This window comes from Sarcophilus harrisii, chromosome 2, assembly GCF_902635505.1.
Source record: "Sarcophilus harrisii chromosome 2, mSarHar1.11, whole genome shotgun sequence".
Taxonomy (NCBI): domain Eukaryota; kingdom Metazoa; phylum Chordata; class Mammalia; order Dasyuromorphia; family Dasyuridae; genus Sarcophilus; species Sarcophilus harrisii.
This window is the reverse complement of record NC_045427.1, coordinates 321,724,568-321,743,496: the sequence shown is the minus strand read 5'-3', so window position 1 is coordinate 321,743,496 and position 18,929 is coordinate 321,724,568. Positions and strand designations below refer to the sequence as shown.

The 18,929-nt window shown below is 33.1% G+C and overlaps 1 protein-coding gene across 2 annotated transcripts in view; it reads right to left on the bottom strand.

Annotated features, from left to right (window-relative positions):
• The window catches only part of SYNE2 (spectrin repeat containing nuclear envelope protein 2), a 297,544-nt gene that overhangs the window by 93,590 nt on the left and 185,025 nt on the right, over positions 1–18,929 (bottom strand). For both annotated transcript variants that reach the window (XM_023502825.2, XM_031952701.1), the window contains 5 exons: positions 17,253–17,453; positions 15,456–15,629; positions 10,839–10,970; positions 5,892–6,088; positions 666–798 (listed from right to left, as the gene is read on the bottom strand). In XM_023502825.2, coding sequence (XP_023358593.2) covers positions 666–798; positions 5,892–6,088; positions 10,839–10,970; positions 15,456–15,629; positions 17,253–17,453 — 837 coding nt within the window. The remainder of the gene's footprint in view (positions 1–665; positions 799–5,891; positions 6,089–10,838; positions 10,971–15,455; positions 15,630–17,252; positions 17,454–18,929) is intronic.

The window sequence follows — 18,929 nt, the reverse complement described above, 5'->3', positions numbered from 1 at the left end:
AATTACATCATTACTATTGACCAATTTTCATTGAGGCAGCTAATCGCTAAATGGATCAAGTGTCAGGCCTAGAGTCAGGAATAAATTTTCATTGTCCATAGATTCATTTGTATATCTATACTAAAATGTCCATGTAAATTTTCTTTAACAAATAAATTAATTTTTTCATCCTCAATAGTGATTTCATCCATTCAGGGAGCTTCCAATGAGAAAAATATGTAGATCAGCACATAACTATCTAGTAGTTTGAGTTGTGTTTGACTCTTTGTGATCCCATTTGGGGTTTTCTTGGCAGAGATGGTAGAGTAGGTTGCCATTTCATTCTCTCATTCATTTTATGGGGATGGGGAACTGAGGTAAACAGTGCTTGTCTAGGGTCACATAGCTAGCCAGTATCTGAGGCTGGATTTTAACTTGGGTCTTCTTGAATCTAGGCTTGGTGTTCTATCCACTGTACCACTAAAGACACCTCAAGAAACAAAATGTAAATCAGCAAATGTAATGCAATTTAGAGGGTTGCCTGAGAAACTGAGGGTTTAGATAATTTGTCTAACTTAGAAGAATGAGTCAGAGGTAGGACTTCAATCTTCTTAATTCAGAGCTCTGCTCTCTCAATAGCCTTTCAAATAAATATTAAATATCAAACATTTTATTGTGTAACTTACAAAGAAATCATTTATGTTGCTCCTAATTGTATCCAAATCTTGAGAAACATTAAGAGATTGTTCCTTCCAGTAATTCAGAGTTTGCTGAGCTGATTCCAACCACTTGGTTAATTCATCCGAGTCTTTGTTATAACTATAAGAAAAACAAAAAGGGAAAAAAACACTCCACAACATGATTCATTATTGGCTTCCTCTTATTCTACTATATGCAATATATTTACCTCTCTAATTTAGAAAATGAAGTGATCTTCATAGTGTAAAACTTTATTCCTTATCCTTTCCCATGTACAAGCAACTTTCCCTTAGCCTGGTAGATAATATAAAATTTATGGCTCATGTTCCAGACCGAGATTTCTATACAACTATTTATTGTAGCTTACCTTAGTTACAAGGACTAAGAAAGAAAAATGGGGATGAGGCAAGAAACGTTCTTTTTATTTCTTATCAAATAAATGTGTACAAAAGTATCCACTGAAATGCATGATTAGTGATCTTATATCAATAGAAATATATTTTCTAGGGCAGCTAGATGGTATAATGGATAGAGCACCAGCCTTGAAGTCAGGAGGACCCGAGTTCAAATCTGGTCTCAGACATTTAATATTTCCTAGCTGTGTGACCCTGGGTAAGTAACTTAACCCCTTAAGTTGCCTTAGGGGTTTGCCTAAGGAACCTTAGGCAATTGCCTTAGGAAAGAAAGGGAAAAAAGGAAAGAAAGAAAGAAAAGGAAGAAAGGGAAGAAAAATATTTTCCTAACAATATAGTTTTGTCAGGGGTCCAAGCCCAGTGATTTCAATGCTTGAAAAAAAGATAGATTGGTAACTCATCTAGAACTGAAAATTTGTATATAATTTAACTGAGAAGTTAAAAGTATTTTGTCAGTTTTGTTATAATAATACAGGTGAGCTGGACATGGTGGAATAGACTTGTAGTCCCTTCTTCTGGAGAGATGAAGGTTGGTAGATGGCTTGAGCTGAGAAGAAGGTTCACCAAACTGGGTTAGGGGATGTGTGGATGGTAACTAGCTCACACTGGGAAAGACCAGGTCAAAAAATCATTCCAATGACTCCAGGATCAAATATGTTTGCTGTTATTCAGCTCTTTTAGTTGCACCCAACTCTTTAAGATTCTATATTTAGGGCTTTCTTGGTTAAAATACCGGAGTAGTGTGGCTATTTCCTTCTCTAGGTCATTTGATGAGGAAACTGAGGCAAATGGGATTAAGTGACACAAATAAGTGTTTGTTGTTGGATCTCAACTTATATCTTCCTGACTTCTTGAGCTCTATCCACTGTATTACCTGGCTGGCATTCAAAGGTCTTCACACAGCCTAACCCCTTTCTACTTTTCCAGTCTTATTTCAGTTGACTCATCCTGCATTCTAGACACAATAGTTTCGCATCTCTCATCTCTTTGTCTTTGCACTGACTGGCTGTTCCCCTAGCCTAGAATGCTCCCTTTTACCTTAGCTTCTCAGAATCCCCTTGCTTCCTTCAATATTTAGTTAAAAACATAATCTGGGAAGCTAGGTGAGAAGAGTGGCTAAGAGTGATAGGCTTGAAGTCAAGGAGACTCATCTTCCTGAATTCAAATTTGGTCTCAGAAACCAGCTATTTAATAGTAACCCTGGATTAGTCACTTAATTCCACTTGTCTCAATTCCCTCATCAGTAAAATGAGCTGGAGAAGGAAATGGTAAACATGCCAGTATCTTTGCCAAGATGAATAGGAGTGGAATAGGAATACCTAGTGGAATACCACTGAAATGACTAGATAACAATAAGGCAATTTTCCCCAAGTCTAGCAGTGAGAAGCTTCCCCTCCCCGCCCCCCCCCCCCACCCCGTTACCTGCCATCTGCTCCATATGCATTTTGTATATGTTTATTTATTTACTTATGTGTTCTTTCCTTCATTAGCATGTAAATTCCACAAAGGCAGGCATAGTTTTACTTTTCTTTGTAGCTCTAGCACTAGCACAGTTCTTGGAATTATAGTAAGCTTTTGATAAATGCTTGTTGATTGATTTAGAGGAGTTTAATGCATATATTACTGAAAAGTATTTAAATGATTTGTTGTTAATTTAGTTTAGTTTTTGGATGGGGAAGTTGCAGCCTTATTGATTGGATTATCTTTAGTCAATTTTGACACCGAATTTAGAAAGTACTAAAGGGAATAAGTCACAGTAACACTCCATACAAGGCTGGTTTTACAGGCCAAATCATGACAGGATATAACATTAATAAAAATACAATAAAAATCTTGGTCACTGAATAAACATGTGTGCAATCCATTATCATCTTTTGAACAGCTGGTTTACAGTCTGATAACATGCTTAGGTAAATATAGGTAGGGCAGAGACAGAGGGGGTTAAAATGGACCAATAGCCTAAATTGTTTCCTTTCTTTATACAAAATTACATATCAGAAATAAATGATATTTTTGATAAATGATAAATTTTGCTAGACAATTATAAGAGAGGACCTATCAAAGGCAGTTAAGAGAATTTTAAATAAATCTTATAACAGAAATATGGGAATATTTTCAAGATGAGGTAAGTGGGAAAGAAAAGAAAGAATACTTAACAAGATTCTGTCATGAGAAGACATTTGTTTCTCTTATATAATGATTCTATATGTTACAGGTTTGGTTTTTTTTAAAGGCTTGTTTGCAATGAATACTTGCTCAGTGAATGTACAGAAATACCTAATAGTCCCTTCACTTATTTTTACTAAGGAATGTATACCTGATTCTGTATGGAAAATGTTCTATGATACCACATATAGAATCAAATCCACCTCATCCTTTCTGAATGTGTGTGTGTACCTAATTGTTAATAGGGATGACAGAAAAAAAAAGTTTGGGGAAGGAGGAAGACTTTCATAATTGAAAAAATAAAGATGATAAAGGCTATTATACATTTACACTCAAAAAGCTTAGTCTTCTGCTGTAAAAAAAAAATGGAGTAATGGAAGAGCTCATGACCAAACAAGGAATAGAGAGGATCACAGAAAGTAAAGTAGACAGTTTTGATTACATAAAATTTAAAAATAAAACATTTAGTACAAATGAAACCAATGCAGCTAAAATTAGAAGAGAAAAAGATCTGAGAAAAAAATCTTTGCTGCAAATTTCTCTAAAAAGAGTTTCTTTTCCAAAACATATAAAAAATTCATTCAAATTTATAAAAAAATAAAAGCTATTCTCCAAAGGGTATGAATAGGTAGTTGGTTATCTAAGAAAGAAATACAGGTTATCAATAATTATAAAAATGCCCCAAATGAGTAACAGAGATTAAAGTAGCTTTGAGGTTTCATATCATACCCATCAGAATGCAAAATTTATAAAAGATCAACATGACAAATATCAGAAGAGCTATGAGAAAACAGGTACATTAATGATCTATTAGTAGAGTTCAGAATTGGTTCAATCCTTCTGGAAAGCTATTTGGAATAAAGTCTCAAAAGTTACTCATCTCTATAGATACCTCTGCCTCAGTGATATCACTACTAGACCAAAAAGATCAAAGAAAGGAAATGTATAAAATTGTTTATATGCCTTTTTGAGGTTTTAGGAAGCTAGAAATCAAAGGGAGGAGTGCATTATCTAATAAAGTGATGAACACATCATACTATGTTGTGATAGCACCAGGATTCCCCAATTTTCCTTTATTTGGGATATTTTCCCTAAAAAATGACAAAATTTTCCCTAGGAATTGATTGACTGCTTCCTCCCTTAATACAGCTTCCTGGCCACTAAAGGGCATAAAAAGTCCCATCTACATGGCATGGCATGCCCCTCTGCCTTGGGGGAACCACATGAATCACCATACCTTGTTTCCATATGGAGATGAGAGGGACTGCATCCTGAGAAACTAAGTACTATTGTATCCCTTCTTGTATATCCTCACTGTTCAATACTTTTTGAGCACCTCATTTCATCCCAACATCAAACCTGAACTAATAGGGTGGTGACATTAGGCTCACTGTTAAGATATATGAATTTAATGAGATATTATTGTGATATGATAAATACCAAAGGGGACAATTTCAAAGAAATTTGGGAAGGTTCATATAAACTGATACAAACTGAAATGAGCATAACTAGGAGAACAACTTGTATCATAACAACAATGTAAAGACAAATAATTTTGAAAGAATTAAAAACTAATCAATTCAATGACCAATCACAATTCCAGAAGAATGATAATTCTATCCCTTATGCCAGAAAGATGAAAGACCCAGAATACAGATTGAGACATACATCTTTTGGACATAGCTAATTTGGAAATTTGTTTTGTTTGACTGCATTTATTACAAAGGCTTTGTTTTTATTTTACTTTTCAATGGGAAAGTGGGAATAGAAGGGGGAGAAAACTGATTTCTGTTAATTGCAACAAACAAAATCAAATAAAAAATAAGAAATGGGGCAGATTTTGAGTTAACAAGGATGGGACCCTAGTTTACAAAGAAGATTAGTTAAGTACTATAGACAAGAACAATTTCGTGAAGGATCAAGTATCTCTTGATTTAAAGGAAACTATTTTTCTCTCAGAGGAACCCCTTAGGGTTATTCCCAGAAGGAAAATACTGATTCCAAAGGTTCAAGCCTCATGGAAACCATATGGCTACCGACCAACAGTACTTCAATGAAAACAATTAATCTGACCAGTCTATACTAAGTTCAAGAGGCCTTATCCTCAAGTCTCTACTTTCATTCAGAGTCAAAAGCAAAGGTAGCTAAGGACATTACATTTGGACTCACTCTCACTAACTTTATCTCAACAGAGATTAAGAGTAAAATAATAGTCTTTAAAGGTAATATTTCATAACATACACACACTAGCTCAAAAGGTATTCTTGATGTCTAAAAAAATAACAATCGCCTAGATTTTGGTTTAACCTCATGACTCACAGCTATGAGAAGTACATGATAGCTTTATTTTTTTTTACTTTCTTAAAATACTTCTTTGTTGATTAGATTCCTCATATTCCCATGAAATTAGAGAACTTTATTACAATTAAAGTGACTAACACCTCTGTACAAGTGGCAAAAAAAATGAAATGAACTTATGAGAACAATCTTTTTTCTTTTTTTACATGATAGTTTTATAATACCAAAGAAAATATATAAAAAAATTAAGATAGAGAAATCCTGGGATGGAAGAATTTCTGAAATACCCTTATCCCAAATAGTTTTTGCAACTAATGAAGCTTTAAGAAGGCATACCTGACCAGATGCTTGAGAAGGGTTTGAAGTCTGTGTAGTTCATGGTCAACTTTTTTGTTTAAAGCCAACCATTGTTCTTCTAGCTTTGCAATCTGGCTTTCCAGCTCAGGACAACTCACAGTAGTTGCTAGGTGTTTTCCTTCACTTGTGGTCTGGTAAAGTTTGGTATGTTTTTCATCTATATTCCTTTTGATTTGCTAAGAAAAGTAAAGTTACAGGATCAGTAAGCTAATTTGTGACTATTTATTGAGGAGCTATTAAGTTCTTAGAACTGTGTGGGATACAAAAGAAGAAAAAAACCTCTTTCTTCTCTTCAAAAAGTTAAGAGTAAAAGATTATAGTAACATACAGGAAATAACAGAAAAAGTAAACTTATTCTACTCATTGTGCAATGCTTTCTCTAAGTGATGCACTAATTCAAGGAAAAGAAGGTGATCAGGCAAGTCTGTAGGAATTGGGAAAGCTTCATGGAAGAGACAATGATTGTGCTAGATCTTTGGAAAAAGAGAAACGATTTAGACAGATGAGAAGAGAAAAAGAGAAAACCATTTTGCTTGACGGGAAAAAAATGACATAAATAAAAAAGGAGATATAAAGTAAAAGAGCGCTGGCCATGGAATCAGGAATTCCTTGACACATACTGGCTATTTGACTTTAGTCAGATCATTTAACCTTTCACTCTTCTAGGCAATTCTCTAAATAAGTTGCTGAGAGATTCCAGCCTTCATTGATTATATGAAATCCTTATGAATGATACTGCTCAGCTCCCATAGGGTTGAGGCTTGATTGAAAGAGAGGAAGTTCAGGCAATGAGTATAGTTTCTATTTCCTAAGTTTGAAAAGGAGGTGAGACAGAAAATAACTTGAGGAGACAGTAGGGTCAAGCGAGGGTTGGTTTGGTTTGTTTCTTTTTAAATACAAAGGAGATTTGGATATGTCTACAAGCAGCAAGGAAGGGAGAAGTACATAGGGACAGATTGAAGATTAGAGAGGATGATTATGCAGAATATGTAGTGGAAGATGCAAGTGGCTGGAATAAAAAGTACCTAGAGAGGTCTTAAAAGAGTAGAAGGGTTAACTAAGGAAAAGGAAGAAGAACCCACAATAACATGAAGGTGTTTTGTGATCTAGAGCAAGATCCCTTAAACTTTTCCCTACTTACAACCTCTTTTCACCCAAGAAATTTTTACATGACCCATGTATATAGGTTTATAAAATAGGTACACAAATATTTACTGATAATAAAACAATTTCATGACCTCCATATTCAGTTATGTGATCCCATATGGGATTGTAACCCACAGTTTAAGAAGTTTTGATCTAGAGAAAGGGAGAAGAGGAGTTTAGTTTACAAATGGAGATGAGATCATTAGAATGGGCAAAAATAACAAATAGCACCTCTCTGTCATGAGAAAGAAAATGGTGGTGAATGTGTTACATTTTAAAGCAGATTTGACAACAAACTCTTGGATACTTTTAATCTTTGCTCATGCCCACATGTGAATGAGTTAGAGAGAATATGTTTCTTTCTGGGGTTAATCTACTAAACCTTCTCTTTAGTAGAGGGCTCTTATCTTCTTGCCTTTGCACTTGTCTTCCTCCTACATGAAATGATCTCATCTTCAATTCTGTATCTCAGGTTTCCCTGGTTTTCTTCAAGACTAAGTTCAAATCTTACCTTCTATAAAAGGCCTTTTTATATCTTTTCAGTTCCTAATACCTTTTCCTGAGATTATTTCAGCTACTTTGTATCTATCCAACACTCATTAAGCTCCTATGTTCCAGGCAGATAGGTAGTGCAGTGGATAGAGTACCATGCCTGAAGGCAGGAAAACTCAGCTTTCCTAGTTCAAATATGGGCTCAGACATTTCCTAGCTGTGTGATTCTAGGCAAATCACTTGCCTTGCCTTGCCTGAGTTTTTTCATCTGTAAAATAAACTGGAGAAAGAAATGGCAAATTATTCCAGTGTTCCTGTAAAGAAAATCCTAAATGGGGTCACAAAGAATCAGAGAAGACTAAAAGATAGAACAAAAAAAATCTTAAATTTGTCACTGTGCTAAGCATTCAATATACAAAAAGAGGCAAAAAATAGTCCCTGTTCTCAAGGAGCTTACCATCTAACAACTATATATATTTAGATTTTTAAATGTTGTTTAGAGTGTGAACTCTTTGAGGGCAGGATCTGTTTTTTTTGTTTTTTTTATATTTTTGTTTCATAGACATTTAGCACAATGCTTGGCACATATTATATGCTTAATAAATTCTTATTGATTCCCTGAGTACCTTTTCAGTCTACAAAGTACTTTGTATCCATCATTTTATCTCTTCCATCTGTCATAATAATTCTTTAAAATGGAGAGTGCAAATATTATTGTTATTTCCATTTTGTATATGGGGAAAATTAAACAATATAGATTAAATAATTTGATCCAGATCATACAGCTAGGAAATGTACAGCAAGGATGTGAACTTCTATGACTGTAAATCCAGTTCTCTCTTTTTTTCAAATCACAGCAGCCTAGAATTGGAAGAGATTGCAGAGGTCATCTCTTACAATTTTCACTTGACACATGAATCTTCTCTGCAACATTCTTGAGAGTAACTTTCACTGGGAAACCAGAGCTAGTGTTAGAGCTGCCTACAAATGGAACAGGTCACCTACTTGATATGATGAGTGCCTACATGGTCCTTTGTTTCAATCCTTCTTCTGATTTTATCTTTTATCTTACATAATATTTACTACACAAGTAAATTTTACTTGTGTAGTACATGTCATATCTCTTTTTAGACTAAATTCTTTGAAGCTAGAGATAATTCTTTTTTAAATCTTTGGATCATTACCAAAGTCCATTGCTTATACATATCAGGCATTTAACAAATGTTTGTTATATTAAATACCTTTTGTTTAGATATTTCAATTTGACTTTTTGTGACCCCCTATTTGGGGTTTTCTTGGCAAAGTTAATGAAGTGATTTGACATTTTCTTCCCAAGCTCATTTTTACAGATGAGGAGACTGAGGGAAACAGAGTTATATGATTTGCCCAGGATCACATAGCTAGAAAGATGCTGCATTTGAATTTGGTCTTCCTGACGCCAGGCCTGGACTCTATATACTATGTCCCTTAACTTCCCACTGAGTACTTAACTTGATACAACAAACATTTGCTAAATAAAGAAATTTCTGCTTGATAAATCTTCAATGTATAATTCAATGTTCTGACATTAATTGAATAGGTTAAGAGGACTAGAATGTTTCTTTCGTTGGTATAGAGAATTTCAGGATGAGGAAATTCCCTCTACCAATGCAGGTCAACATCTGCACCTAAGATTTAAGAGAGTTGTCTGAAGCACTAGAAGAAGTAAAGCGATTTGCCCAATAAGTGTCAGAAGTGGTACAACCACTTGTCAGGTATGTTAAGGTGATGATTCCTCTCATGTATAGATTGGACTAAATAGCCATCAAAAATTATTGCAACTCTCAAATTTTGTATTTCAGTAATTGGGTTTGAACTCGGGTCTTTCTGGCTTTAATCCACTACATAGTACAATATGCTATGCTGCTTTTCTGATGATAATAATTGTAGTGGAAAGTAGGTGCTATTTTTATTCCCATTGTTGTTGTTGTTTGTCCTTCCTATACAAAGAATCATGACATCAGGGAGGTGATGCCATGACATTTAAGGTCACCAGTCTCATGCTATATTATCCTCCATTACACAGATGAAGAAACTAGAATGGATATAAGGATTTGCTCAAGGTCTCACAACTAGAAAAGATTTCCTCATTTTCTTGGACAAACACAAACTAAATGACATAACTGATAGTTTCAAGAGATACATCACCTATAGGGAAATGATCATGACATGTCTACTGAAAATTTCTATCTTTTGTTTCAATGTGTCTCAAAATGGATCTGTTGTTAAGCTCTAACTCTTATTTACATAATAATTTTGTTGTACATTTGCAAGTTTCATTACAATCATCTTTTTAAATGTACTATGTTTTGGAAATGTTTGTTTTATTCCATAAATTAAAAATAAAATAAAATTTAAAAATTTAAAAATTCTTGTAGTCCACAGAATGGTACCTCTCCAGTCCCTCAAGCTAATTGATTTAGTTCAAAAGATCAAGTTTACTTGAAAATCAGTGACAATGTAATAAAACTGAAAATGTAACAGAGGCCAACTGCTAGATTTCTAGGCCATCTAAACCTCATAAAATGTGGTGATGTCCTTTCACAAGTATTTCTTCTGGAACCTTGCATCTTCAACATGATAAGCAGAGCCCTGCTGAGTATGTCTTGCTTTCATTTTATAATCTACAGGCCACAAATATACTTTTTGCTTAAAAAAAGGATATTTGTTGACCATATTGGAAATATCACTCCTTAGGTACAAATGAGCATTTTAAGGTGAACAAAAATCAAAATTTCTAAAGCTTGTGTTTTCAAACTGTTGTTTGTACCTAATTAAAATTTCTGTTATACTATTTGTAGCAAGATGCCCCAAGCTATATTTATATAAATTCTTAGTCTTTATTCTTTCCCTACCAATGTAATTTAAATACAGAAAATGACTCAATGCAGCTGGCTAAAAGTGAAAAGTAATATTTCATAACTTTTTATTTAAATCAAGTAATAAGGCATAAGCAGCTGCTTATTCCTAGGCAAATTTTTAAGAGATTTTACTATGAGACTTAGAACCGGAAGGGATTTTTACACCAACCTCCTCATTTTATTTATCAGAAAAGTGAAGTCTCAAGAGATTGTGACTATGTATGAGTGTATGATGTAATCTAGAATTCAGTGGGTCTAAATCTCAGTACTTATGATCCACATTATAAATAGTGTTCTATTGATTCAAAACAATTCATACAATGAATCCACTTTCCAAAAAAGAGAGGATAATCTTATTTTTTGAAAATGTAAGCAGAAAAAAAAATACCTGATAAAATGAAATCCTTTCCATTAATCTTTCCTCTGTCTCTTCTACTAGACTTGTGGTTGGTAGGGAAGATCCAAGAATTTCCAGGTCTTTTTCAAGGGATTCATAGTTTTCATCAAATTCTTTCCATTCCTAGAGAATCAAAGAAAGTCAAAATCAGTAAGTCTTTTTCTCAGAATGTTATCACAGTAGAAAGAAAATTAGTTTTAGAATAAAAATTTTAACAGACTAAACAAGTCAATATCAGCGTTAGCCAGTGTATAAAGAATACAATGAATCCCTATAAATGCTGTTTTTTTTTTAAAAAAAAAGTATTTTAAGTATTGTTTTTGTTGTTCTGATTGTGAAAAGTCTTGAATAGCAAAAAATATTTTGAATCTTATTCAGTGCATAATAGAAAGTCACTGGAGTCATGGGTTGAAAGGCAGAAGAAAAAGCAGAGATTGGAAGAACTTAAAATTTTTATTCCTTAAAAAAATCTTATTAAATATTTTATTTTCCTCCTCAATTACATCTAAAAACAATTTTAATATTTTTTCAAATTGTGAACTCCAAATTTTCTCAATATTTCTCCTCCCCCATTGAAAAAGTAAGTAATTTTACATGGTTTATACATGTGTAGACATGCAAAACATATTTCCATGTAAGTCACTCTGTGAAAGAAAACACAAACAAACAATAACCACAAAAAAAAAAAAAAAAGAAAAGAAAAAATGAAGTAAAAAAAAAAAGTATGCTTTTATCTACATTCAGGTTCTACCAGTTATTTCTCTGGAGATGGATAGTATCTTTCAGCATAAGTCCTACTGAATTGTTTTGTATCACTGTATTGCTGGAATAAATGTTTTATTTTTAATGGATGATAATTTAATTGCTTCTCAGGCTGGACATATTTTTTAAAAGTTTAAATCCATAAGTTGGTTATATTTGCTTTATTATGCAAAGAGTTACATTTTCAAAATAGGCATGCCATCAGAATCCACCTTTGCATTAATATATGAAGAAAAATTTTAACACATTTTAGAGATATACAAATTTTAAGCTCCTCATATTTAGGAGAAAGGAATGACTTTTAGCAGTTGTCTTCAACAATTCAGTGAGTTGTGCTGTATGACCTTTTTTTAAAAAAATGCTTCCCACTTAAACTTTGATTGTGGCTGGCCAGTTGACATTCATATTATTGTTTCCCTGCCATAAATCCTTTCCTCAAAATATTGGTGAGGGGTAGAATGACAAGTTGCCGAACCTCATAAGCACCAGAAAAAAGATTCAGTGAACAGGGTTCTCCATGAGTATAAAGAATTATAGAAGGTTTCATTACAGTTAATGTTCTATAAACTCTATAAGAAAACGTCAATTCTTGAATCTCTTATTTGATAGATTTTTTTCTCACTTCATTGAGTGGCAAGGGATCTAAATGTAATATAGTAATTAAAGTGCTTAGAGAATAAGATAGTCTGATTAGCAGAATGTTCTATGTGCTTTCACCTTGCTTTTCTTTTTCTACTCAAGTTGTTGTTTTTAAAGAAAATCCTTCTAAAATATTCTTTCACTTTTTTGATTTGGTATATCCAGCTTATCGAATATAATTTAATATTTCTTTGGCTGCTAAGGATCTGGTAATGCTGTAAGGAGACAACTCTTAACATGAATTTTCATTGAAGAACACTGAAGACACAGATGGTATAGGAGTTTGGAGAGAATTTTCAAAGGACTGTGACATATCCTAGAGGAAAATTTATTTGTATTTATTTTTTAAACCCCAATGTAAATATTTTCTTTAATTTCTTATTTTTATCCCCCTTTTTCCTACTCATATAGTTCCATCCCAGACCAGGCTGTCATCACCTCTTTCATACATTATTGCATTAACCACGATGCAGCTACTATAGTAATATCTCTAAAGTCTAGGTCAAACTATGTCATTCCCTTGCTCACAAAGTTCCAGTGGCAACCTTTAATTATAGGATAGAATGCAAATTCTTCACTTATGCTAGCTCCCTAAGAGAATGTAGACTCCTTAAGGGCAAGTACTATTTCTATTTTGTCTTTGGATTCCCACTGCCTACTACAATTCCTGAAACATAAGTGGTATTATGCTTATTGATTTCAAGATGTCTCCTTGTGGCATGGAAGTGGCCCTACTATTTTAAAGACAGTTCAAGATGAATGCAAGCTTTGGCTGGTTCAATAAAACTGGAAGGCTGTCTAGTATGGTCTGAGTAAAGACCAGCTGAAATAATTCAGAAGTTTGTAAATAGCAGGCTAGTTACTAATTGATGAATTCTCTGGCTACAGAAATGCTGAAATACAGAAAATTACAAATGATCTTCAGTCTTATGTGAATTCCTTCTAATTCCATTCTGATGATGGTAGAATAGTAAAAAAAGAAAGAACAGGACATATTACAAATTATAAACATTTTAGATTATCTGTAAACTTCAATTTAACTATTGGTATTTTAAGTGTTAAATCTCTGTCCTATGACCAACAAGTTGGCAAAGTTATTAGTAGCTGAACTACATAAATATTAAAATTGTTATATGTGAAACCATTAGGCCTATGGAAGTTACAGCTGAAAATTTTACAGATCTGTTTCAGAGAAGTAGATAATTGTTGATTACTTGTTGAAATAAAGAAATTGATTGAATTGCTTCATAATTTGCTTCAAAAAATAAGAAATATTTTAAAGGATACTAAGTGGCTTACAATAATCATAATGAGCATAAGTAAAAAGGAACAAAAAAGGCAAGAAGAACAATATAAAGATGACTAGCTTTTGTGCTCGCATTTCTTGGGAAAAATAAAGTAGTAAAATTCAATGAGTCATTTAACAAGATTCTCCAAGGTAAGTCAATATTTGCCACTGTGAAGGTGGTATATGACAGGACGGGGAAAAATTTATTTTAAAAAATGGTTTATTATTGAGACAGTACAAGAAACTTCACTCAGAAACTTTACACGTTTTATATATATATATATATATATATATATATATATAATTAATACTTATAGGATAGAATTAGGCTCTGAACATGGTGAACATTTCAAAAAATGAAACAACAGTTTATTAGTCACGTCACTGACAAGCACATTGTATACTAAGATAAGAGTTCAATTTGTAAGTTGTAATCATTTAGAAATGAGAAAAATGTAACAATAAATTAAATGGACTATGCTCGGCCATGGAATTTACCAGAATCACAAAGGATTTCTTGAGCAAAGTCCAAATAAAATAAGCATAATAGGAAGTAGTTGTTCAGTCATTTCAATGATGTCCAACTCTTTTGTGATACCATTTAGGATTTTTTTGGCAAAGGTACTGTAGTGGGTTTGCCATTTCCTTTTGAAGCTTATTTTACAGATGAGGCAAATAAAAAAATGACATGACTAGTAAGTGTCCAAGGTCAGGTTTGAACTCAGCTTTTCCTGACGTCAAGGCATTCGCTCTATGTACTGTGCTATGGTCCACAGAATGAAGAATAAGTGGATTCAAATTCTGCCCCTGAAACCAGTTGGATGAATGTCAACAAATCATTTCATGTCTTCCAGGCTTCTGCAGCTTTCTAAGACCTATCTGTCAAGTTGTAGATAGGTTATGATATATATTGTTAAGTTCTGTCATACACAAAAACACAAAACAACTTGACAGTAACACTATATGAACTCTATATTACAGTAGCACTATACGGTTGTATATGCTAATAACTATTTTGCATTTAAAACTTTCTTTCCCAAAGATCCAGAAAATAGAAATATGATTTGGCATAGGACCAATGGCTGTTTTCTTGAAGCAGGGACCCAATACAATGGAAAGACTTTATTTTGTTTATTCAAGCACAAACATTCTCAATTCATACATAAAAAAAACCCATCAACTGAAGGACAGAGAAAATGTGAATAAGATATCCTCAGTGGATTGGTAGCACTCACAGTTCAAACAGGATTAGAGCTTCTTGAGTTATTATTCTTTCCTAATTTTAAACTGTTGCCTATTGATAAATTACTTTCTTTTTATTGATACAGCATTGATATAAAATTGGTCATTCTAGGCTAGTACTGGAAAAATTAATAGAATAATTTAAAAAATTTTTTTCAGAGACATAGGAGCTAGCCTTGTGATTTCATCGGTAGATAGAACTCTGATGAGTAAATGATTATCAATGCAGAGCAGTACTTTCTTTGCAACATAAAAGCTTGGGGAGTTATTTAGTCTTGACAGAAGTTAAGTGACACAGCCACTGTGTCAGAAGAGGATTTGGGCTGAGGTTTTCCTGGTTCTAAGGCACATTTCCCAACTATACTACATATTCTCTGTTATGGAATGTACTTATAACCATGTCTTAAAATATAGTGCTCAGTTACCACAGTAGAAAACTGGCAATATTATTTAGGGGAGGGGGTGGGGGGGGTAAGAGGTGAAAAATTGGAACAAGAGGTTTGGCAATTGTTAATGCTGTAAAGTTACCCATGTATATATCCTGTAAATTAAAGGCTATTAAAAAAAAAAAAAAAAGAAAAAAAAAAAAGAAAAGAAAACTGGCAATATTATTAATGATTTTGAAGATTAGTTCAAACTAGTCTTATTTATAGATTCATTCTGATTTAACATCATACCTGCAACAGATTCTCCAATTTTGTGCCATATTGATAAGCTTGTTGCTCCAGCAATTTTATTTCTTTTACCTTATCTTCCCAAAATTTTTCTTTATTTTGTAATAAACAAGGCAAAGCTTTTTTAGAGTATTCTTGGATCAGAAAGACATCAGCAACAAGCTTCTGGAAAAAAACCTGTGAAAAACAAGTGTTTTGTTTTTTAGTATTTAAAGTTTGCATTTCTGGTATGTGTAGCTAAAATTTACATTTGTATGAAAAGGACTCTTAGAGTTTCAGACCATATTTCCCATCTGAAAGCAATCTATCTCTTCAAAATTTTAATAAGACTTTGTCTGATAGTCACCAGTATGAGTATCTTTCCTCCTAATTAGATTATAATCGTCCTTACGACGATTTATGTCATTTATATCATGGCTATCATTATATTCCCAAGACTTAGTACTACAATGCCTTGCACATAATAATATGTTGAACTAAATTATTTGAGCATTAATAACAACACAAAAACAAAAATGTAATCTGACTACAGGACAATAAATCTCTGAACTCCAATTGTCCTTACTATTTAAAATGCTAATCACATATAAAATTGTTCATACTCTTTGATCCACCAATCTCACAACTGGGTTTGTATCCTAAAGAGAGAATAAAAGAGGAAAAAGGACCCACATGTGCAACAATGTTTGTAGAAGCAGTTTTTGTAGTGACAAAGAATTAGATATTGGATGGATGCTTTATCAGTTGGGGAATGGTTGAATAAGTTACGGCATATGAATGTAATGGAATATTACTGTTCTATAAGAAATTATGGAGAGGCTGATTTCAGAAAAGCCCAGAAAGACTTATATGAACTGATGCTGAATTAAGTGAGCAGAACCAAGAGAAGATTGTACACAAAATTATGTGATAATCAATTGGGATGGACTTGGGTTTTCTCAACAATGTGCAATTCCAATGGACTTAGGATGGAAAATGCCATCTGCATTCAGAGAGAGAACTATGGAGACTGAATGGGGATTGAAGCATAGCATTTTCATATTTTTCTGTTTATTTATTTGTTTTCTTCTTTCTTGTGATTTCTTCCCATTTGGTCTGGTTTTTTTGCACAACATAACAAATATGAAAATATATTTAAAAGAATTGCACATATTTAACCTATATCAGATTGCTTGCTATCTGGGGAGAGGGCCGGTAACAGAAGGAAGGAGAAAAATTTGGAACACAAAGTCTTACAAAAATGAATGTTAAACTATATTTACATATATTTGGAAAAAGAATACTACTGAAAAAAATTTAAAAATAAAATAAAATGCTAAGCACATTCCATGAGAATACCATAGTTCTGCAGGAAAGCATGACTGTTCTAAAAAACAACAACAATAACAACAACAACAAAAACTCTTTTCTGAATATCCAAAATATTGATCTCAGTTAGGAATCATGATAATGGAGACAGTAATGGACTTGGTTATTTTCAAGATTAAAAAAAGGAATAAATTGGCTCAAATTCAAAACCCTACAAGAGAATTTTCTTGATCTTGATTCTATAAGTCCAGTATAAGTTCTTGTATCAACAAAGTGGGTTTTTTTGAGTGTATGTAATATGCATGCATGTGCATGTGTGCACATGTGATATATACTATGGCAAAACCAACATTTTAAATTTCTTTTTTATAAACAGGAAGACTGATGCTCTGTGTAGAGATTCAGACCTCCTTCTTCTACAATGAGCTTTCAATTTAAAAAAAAAAATAGATGATGAAGAGAACTTGCTCAAAATTACTTTCACAGTTTTACCTTGTGATTTTGCAGCTGAACCTGTAATGAAGCTTTATTTTTGACTTGTTGTTGTTGGTCCTGACCAAGTTTTTCTTTCCCAATATTCACTAGTTCTGCCAGTCCTCGCAGCAATCCTTCTTGTTGGCTTTCCCTGATGAAAGGGCTGTTGAGTTCGGCATTCTTGGTTCTTAGAAGTCCCCACATATCATCGAGGACATCCTAAAAAGAGAAATCAAATGTTTTCAACCTTTTTACTGATATTATTTTAAAAGCACAACCCAATAAAACCATTAAGAGCCAATTCAAGAGCCTTTAGCTATCCATTATTATTCAATTCAATAAATATTTATTAAATACCTATTATGTGCATGGTATGCTGTTTATATGAGACATATAAAGATGAATAATGATAGTCTCTGCCCTCAAAAAATTAAAATCTAATGGAACTAGAGTTTGTGTGGATAAGATCTAAGCATGAATAAGAAACATACAATGCAGAATGTGATATGGACAAAAGAGAGATCCAAACAAAATGGTATTAAAAAATCTGAGGAGGTTGAGGTAACTTTTAATTGGGAGGATCAGATAAAGCTTATGGAGGAAGAAGCACTTAAACTAAACCTTGAAGAAAGAGAAGGATTTCAATACTCAGGCAAACAACACTTATTAAACTTTTTCTATATGCCAGGCACTGGCAGAGATATGGAAGGAGAATGTTCTAAGCATAGAGAATAGTTCCAGAGCTAGTATAAGCCAGAATGCAGAATGCGGTAGTAAAATGATGGCTTATTCACTAGTATTCATTATTAAAATAGTTAAACAAGCCCAGAAAAACAGAAGAGAAAAAGAGAGCATGACCAAAACTATGATCTAAAAAGGTAAAGAGAAGGTACTCTTCTGGGGTCAAGCTAAATGAGGAACTCTCATTAATCTTTTTTGTGTGTTGTGGAACCCTTGAGAAAACAGATAAAAATGATGGGCTACCTTCTCAGAATAATGTTTTTAAATGCATTAAGTAAAAGACATAGAATTAAAAAGAAAACCAATCATATTGAAATACTGTTATCAAAATATTTATAATGTAAAGTTCATACACTGTAAGTAAAGAACTCTTTTGAAGGAAGGATTTGGAACCCAAAGACATAAAGTAAGATAAAGATTTATAGTCATAGATTTAGAGCTGAAAATGAGTTTAGTTTCCAAATAGTTCAATTCCTTGAAGCTGAGAGAGGTTAAATGATCTGCCCAAAGTTGGGAAGGAGTGAGATAATAGTACAGGTATAGCATAAGTCGTCAATAAATGGAGTTTGTCTTATGAAAATAATCCTCCTGAAATAATGTCTTTTTAATTCCAGTGACATGCTAGCCATACTGTGTCTGCTCCTGTGGAGCTGGAGAAATAAAATAAAGACCTGATATAGGCTGATATAAGGGTAGGCTGATAAAAGACCAAGAAAGACTAAATGAAAAGCTGAAGAATTTGTATTTCACTCTAGAAGCAATTGGAGAATCACTAAAATTTTTAAATACATTTTTCCCAACAATTTGAAGAACAGCTTTGAGTAAATAAGTCATTTTGACAATTATAAATACCCAAATTATCTACAACTGACATATAAAGAAGGTGTTATCTACATCCAGAGAGAGAACTGATAAATCAAAGTGTGTATAGACTTATTTTACACAAAATTTTAA